Source organism: Phocoena phocoena, chromosome 1, assembly GCF_963924675.1.
Source record: "Phocoena phocoena chromosome 1, mPhoPho1.1, whole genome shotgun sequence".
In the NCBI taxonomy this organism is placed as follows: Eukaryota; Metazoa; Chordata; class Mammalia; order Artiodactyla; family Phocoenidae; genus Phocoena; species Phocoena phocoena.
The window spans coordinates 109,510,952-109,516,890 of NC_089219.1; the positions used below are offsets into that span (position 1 = coordinate 109,510,952).

General features: G+C 51.2%; 1 protein-coding gene across 2 annotated transcripts; it reads right to left on the reverse strand.

The window, feature by feature from the left end:
- Positions 1 to 1,307: 1,307 nt before the first annotated feature.
- Positions 1,308 to 5,266, reverse strand: RFX5 (regulatory factor X5). Of its 2 annotated transcripts, XM_065891624.1 has the most exons (9): positions 5,151 to 5,266; positions 4,869 to 4,902; positions 4,367 to 4,449; positions 3,801 to 3,920; positions 3,495 to 3,614; positions 3,272 to 3,353; positions 2,766 to 2,967; positions 2,430 to 2,530; positions 1,308 to 2,276 (listed from the first exon to the last, which is right to left on the reverse strand). In XM_065891624.1, exons 1-9 carry the CDS (start codon positions 5,264 to 5,266, stop codon positions 1,308 to 1,310), a joined length of 1,827 nt encoding a protein of 608 aa, XP_065747696.1. The 2 variants fall into 2 exon arrangements, with proteins under 2 accessions (XP_065747696.1, XP_065747703.1); XM_065891631.1 differs by lacking the exon at positions 3,801 to 3,920.
- Positions 5,267 to 5,939: the final 673 nt, after the last annotated feature.

Genomic DNA, 5,939 nt, shown 5'->3' on the forward strand with positions numbered 1-5,939 from the left:
TACTGCTTTTTCCAAATACATACCTGGATTCCCTCCCTACTGGTGCTCCCTGATATGTGCAGCTACCCCCTTCCATACACATAGCCTAAGCCCCACAATCCTGGCTAAGTCCTGACACGTACATGACAAGAGACTGACACCTGGTGGATACAGAATGAATTTAATAAAACAACTAGGGAGTAAATCTTTCACTCTACATGGTGAAAGAGGCAGTAGGGTGGGGGACAGGGAAGCAGGAATGAGGAGAAACCTAAAATTCAGAAACAGGAAAAGGAAGGATATCCATCTCTGAGATGTAAAGAAAGGGGACTGTCATCTAAACGAGACTAAAGAGATAGTCCCTAAAGAAGAATGATTTCCCTCTCATTCCTTCTGAGACTGGAACAAGAAGAGATTATAGCTGCAGTAAGGAAAATGCAAGACTATTTGGAAAAGAAGCAGCAGGTATAGCTGGTCTCAGCCTAGCAAGCTAAAACCACAGGTACTTCATAGCAGTGGCTAGGTGTCAGCTGTCTCCCCAGGAACTCCCCACTCCCAGTTTCCATTTAGGGATCTATGTGATTCTAAGGAGTCTGATCCTGCCCATTTTTCAAAAGGTACAGTCCATGATGTAGAATAAATAAGCAAACTAGCATTTACCAAACTCCTGGCCACAGTGATTGGTTAGGGGCAGGCATGTGACCCAGGCTGGCCTAACCAGAGTGAATCTTAGGGCTTTTGCTACAATTCCTGGCACAAAGATGCCCTCTCTTTCTGGCTGGACATAAATGAGGAAAACATGTAATCCTAGGAGTGCTGGCAGCCATGAGGTGGACCAGGCTTGATCCTACAGAAGGTAGAACAGTAGGGGAAGAAAATCAATCACGTATTTAGAGACATACTGAGCCACTGGATCAGCTTTACCTGGAGCCAGCACTACCTCTGGACTTTCCAGTCACATGAGCCAATAAATTTTTATTTTTAAGCCAGTTTGAGCTAGGTTTTCTATGATTTAAAATGGAAAGATGCCTCACCTATACATTCATCATACTCCATCCCTATATTTCCACAGGATAGCACAGGGATCCAGGTAAGATGGTCAGTACAGATTTATTAGTGACTCTAAAACCAAGGGTATTGAGCTAGAAAGGTAAGAGGCAAGAACCAGGCACTATGCAAGACAGGGTGCCTCAGCTGTCTATACAGAAGAGAATGAAGAGCCAAGTGAGAAGCAAGTGCAAAGAAGGGCCCCTACTAGGCAGACAGGTAGAGTTAACATAGCACTCTTCCCCACATACCTATCATGGGGGTGTTGCTTTGGGGTCTTTTCACTCATGGGGTAAGGAGCTTTGAAGCACATGCCCCTTTAAGTCTTTATTACCCTGTGCTGCAGTGTCTACCTCTCCCTTGACCAAATGAAGAGCCTCCTTTTGGCTTCTACTGCCCTTGATGACACTCACTTTCGGGGTGACAGGAGGAATTTTATCTTCTGCTTCTTTGGCATGCCGGGAACTGGGGCTCCTTCCTCCTCTGGAAACAGCACCATCCGCCTGACCTTGGGCAAGCATCTCCTTCTCAGCCTCTCCCATTGGCCCTGGCCTCTCTGACCCTCCAGCTGAGTTGCCTTCCCCTCCAGAGGCCCACGTCTCCAGTGGTAACCTTGAGGATTGGGCAGAGTCCACAGCAGCTGCTGACTTGTCAGGGGTAGAATTCCTTTCCCTACTTCCACCTGATTTTTTTCGAGGGCGCCCTCGTTTTCTTTTGGCATCACTTCCTGTATCCTCTATATCCTGCTTTGTTGCTTTAGCTGGTGGGTCCTGCCCACTGGCCTCACTCACAGGTACTTCAGCTGTCCTCTTCACACCCTTGTCATGGGGTCCCGGGTCACCACCTATGCCCACTTCCCTGTTCTCTGTGCCCCTCGGCTGAGTGAGCCCCCCAGGTGGAGCTTGCCCAGGCCCAGGCCCAGGTCCAGGTCCAGGCAAAGCAGGAACAGTTGGTAAGATCATGTTAATGATGGGCACAGCTGCTTGGGGTCCCCCAGCTCTAGGGGGCAGAGGCAGTGTAGCCATTTTCAGAGTGCTTGAAGAAAGCTTGGGGGCCAGGACGGGTGGAGAGACTCGGATTGGTGGAATAAGCGAGCGAGGGGCCCGAGGGAGAAGCAGAGGCAGCCGGGCCACTAGGGCATTAACCTGTGGGTTATTGGCTGCTGGTGCTGGGCTCTCCACTACACTCTTCTTTCGCTCTCCGCGTGCTGGGGGGCCAGCCCCAGCCCGGGGGTCCAGCTCCTTAGGAGGCTAAAAAATAAAGAGAAGAACACAAAAAGTGGGAACACTGGACAGCGGAGGAAATACAGACACAGGAGGTGAAAAAGTACTGGACCCACTGGGTGAAGGATATACTAAACCCCCAACCCAGGGGAGCCAGGTCAAGGGCATCAACTTCCTCACCTGGGCCTGTCTCTCTGGTCTCTTATGGGCTCCGCCCTCCAGATTCTCTACACCATTCTTGGATTTAGATGACCGTTCCCGAGGGGCGTGTTCATCCTCTTCTGCAGAGGTGCCAGAAAAGGTAACAAGGTGAGGAGGAAACAGAATGGAGGAGGGAGGCGATTCTGATTCACTGACTGGTAGAGGCAGGGGAAAGAAGGTGGTCTAAGGTATGTCCTAGAAGGCTCTCTAGGAATAGAAGGCAAATCCAAGGTGTCTCTATCCTAGGATGTGGGAGGGCCTTTGAGGTTGAAAGTGGCTGAGGGTTTCTCAGAACATAAGAGGAGGTCCACTCACCAGCAAGCCCCATAGCCTTGAGCACATTGGCGTGTGCAGATCGGGCAGAGATGAGATGCTGCTGTAGCAGGTAGCGGGCGACCTCAACGATGGAACTGAAGGACCGTTTCAGGATTCGCTCTGCCCAGTCACAGGTCAGGGCACAGGCTGCTTCAACCAGTTCATCCCGAGGTGCTGGGGTTACTTCTGGGCCCATTTCTGGCTGCAGGGGGGAAGGACACGCCCAATCACACTCTGAACAAAGGACCCTCCACCCCTCTCAGACACAGTGTTGACCATAAGTAAGACCAGACTAGGGATGGGAGTAGCCTCTATCAACCCATCCCAGAAACCCACAAATTCTCTCCCTCCTCTGCCTCAGCCGTAGGGTAGGCAGAAGGGCATGTCCTATATACCCAGAAACTGTGTGCAGAATGACCTAGGCTGTGTCAGGCCTCAAAACATCTCCCAAAGTCCTCTGACTTCTACCTTGGAGAGAAGAGTGCAGTCGGAGGGTTGTTACTTACACTCTCAGAGCCCTTTAGGTCAAGTCCGGGCAAGGGCGGCATAGACACCAAGGTCTTCCTTCGTATGCCACTGTAGCAATATCTGACGTTTAAGTTAAGGGTCAACCAACACATGGGGGTCTCCAAGCCCCTTAGAAAGGTTGGGCTGTTTCCAGTTCTGTCCCTTCACATACTAAGTTTTCCTCCCCAAGTCCTCTAGCACAACCTCTCCAGTCAAGGATACTTGGACTGGCCCCGGCCACCAAGCCTTCGGGCTTTGATGTCAGGGAAGATCTCTCTGATGATTTTGCCAAAGTTGGCTGTGCTGAGTGGGCGGCAACAGGCAAGACTCTCACAGTACTTCCTGAGTGCATGGGGGACAGAGTGGGAAGATACTCAGAGAGGGAGGTTTGGGAGTGGGTTCAGAGGGTCCCTGGGGATGAAGGTTGGGAAACCCTTTAAGAAGTCAGGCTCTATCAAGGCAGGGAGCTCTCCAGGGATGAGGGGGTAGTCCTGTGCCCACCATCCCACCCACCCCCCATCCACCCACCGATAGGCATCATAAACACTTTGTTTTGGCAGGCAGGTGTCAGTATGCTCTTCTAGGTGGTTGCGGATCCACCTATAAGCATACATGTACTCCTCATTGCTGAGTGTACTTGGCTCTGAGCTGCAAGAGAAGTAAAAGAGACAAGTATTACTAACATCCCAAGAGTTGCCCTTGTTCTATCCAGATTATCACCTCAGTAGTGCTGGACTGAATCAGTTCATCCAGAATCCACCTTTCCCTGGTAAACCAAGGCAGGTCAGGGACTTTTCTTCCCCACTAAGGATACTGTTATGAGGATTCCTATTCACCCTGCCCCTTTTTAGGGAGCCTTTCTTTAAGAATCAGAAACTCTGGGCTTCCCTGGTGGCGCAGTGGTTGAGAGTCCGCCTGCAGATGCAGGGGACACGGGTTCGTACCCCGGTCTGGGAAGATCCCACATGCCGCGGAGCGGCTAGGCCCCGTGAGCCATGGACACTGAGCCTGCGCGTCCGGAGCCTGTGCTCCGCCACGGGAGAGGCCACAACAGTGAGAGGCTCGCGTACCGCAAATTCTAGCACCAAACCTACCTTTTGTCTCCAGTACTGGGCCCTGAGGGGAGCTGAAGGTAGAGATACAGCTTGTCGTTGTCTGAGAATTTCTGTACATCTTGCTGAGGTAGGGAGGAACAGAGACAGGCGAAATAATAAGGCCAAGAAGGACCCAAGGTAGGACCCTCTGATCCTCACTAAAAAGTTCAGCTGACGTAGTGACTGGCAGGCTGACAAAGGACCTTAGAAATGATTTGAGGCTGTGCGTTCACTGTTCCCTGAGGAGCCCTTAGGGGCTACCAAGGTGAGAAGGGGAGCGGAGGGGACCACCTCTGATTTTATTTCTATTGGGCTTCCACACAAGAGGTCACAGAGATGAAGTGAGATGCTCCAGGTCAAAGTGATAGCAAGTTGCAAGGCCAATTATCTTCTGATAGGGTAGACAACGTTGACTCGCATAAACCTTTCTTACCCATATCCTCACCATCCTCATCTCCCACCAATTCTGTCTCCCTGTTGCCCTCTTCCCCAGAATACTCACCAGGATTCCCTCTACTTTGTTCTGCACGGCCTTGCTGTGGAGAAGAGGAGAAAGCTGGAGGTCATACACAAGATTTTTCCCCATCCCTATGTCTGACTGCCAGGGAGAGAAAGAGGTCTGAAAAGCCTAGCAGGTGCTCAAGACCTGCTACCATGATGAAGAATCTCTCCTGGTCAGATGCACTTGCTTGGGAGGGGGAGATCATCTACAGAGGAAGTGAAGTGTTACAGGGATCTATCCCCAGGTCCGGAACGAGGTTGAGAGGTGGTGATGAGTACTTACGAAATGGTACCTCGGAGCCTCTGAAGGAGGGTGGTGGGTTCCCCTGCCTCAGCGCTACCTGAGGGGGCCCTTCCCCCAGTCTTTGGGCTCTTAGCATCAGGTTCATCTTCTGCCATCCCGGCATGAGGGCTGGAGTTGGGAGAAGACAGGACAAGAAGATTTAACTCCCCCCCCACCCCGCCCCAAGGCCCCAGGGCACTCCTCATCTCTCTACCCAGAAAGATAGAAAAATAGAAAGAAAGCCTCCAAATTTCCCCAGTGGTCTTTTTCTAAAACTCGCCTTCTCCAAAAATTAGAAATTATTCCATTACTTCTCCAGGGCCATATATACCCAGAGATCTTTGCCATCTCCATTCTATCTGCCCCACCTTTCTGCAATCTCCTAAATGTGGAAAACTGTAAAGGAAGAGATAGGGGCGACTGGGAATCCACGTTAGAAAGAAAATTTCATTTCTGCCTCTGACCCCATACTGCCCTCCTTCCCCTCAAAAACAACAATAACAACCACAAGACAAAGTTGTTTAATTCTCTAATATGCTCCTCACCACTGAATTTGCCTGGGAGGTCAGAAAGGATACGAACATTTTCTGCCCTTCCAGGCTTGGAAAAAACTGGGCCCAAGTTCTCATTACTTAATCTCGCCACGGCTTCCCCCGCAGCTCCCCCTCCCCACGTCGCCGGCCCCTACGTCATCTCCCTCAACATCCCATCCTGATGCGCGCCCCCACCTCCCTCCCTTCCCCCTCCATTCAATCCCGCGTTGCTGCAAAGTGAGGGGTTCAGGGTAGC

Coding starts and splice junctions, on each gene's coding strand:
- RFX5 (XM_065891624.1), bottom strand. CDS start 5,266: ATGGCAGAAGATGAACCTGATGCTAAGAGCCCAAAGACTGGGGGAAGG. Junction 2,968..3,271: donor ACCTAAAGGGCTCTGAGAGT/GTAAGTAACAAC, acceptor TCCCCCCTGCAG/CCAGAAATGGGCCCAGAAGT. Junction 2,277..2,429: donor GACCAGAGAGACAGGCCCAG/GTGAGGAAGTTG, acceptor TTTATTTTTTAG/CCTCCTAAGGAGCTGGACCC.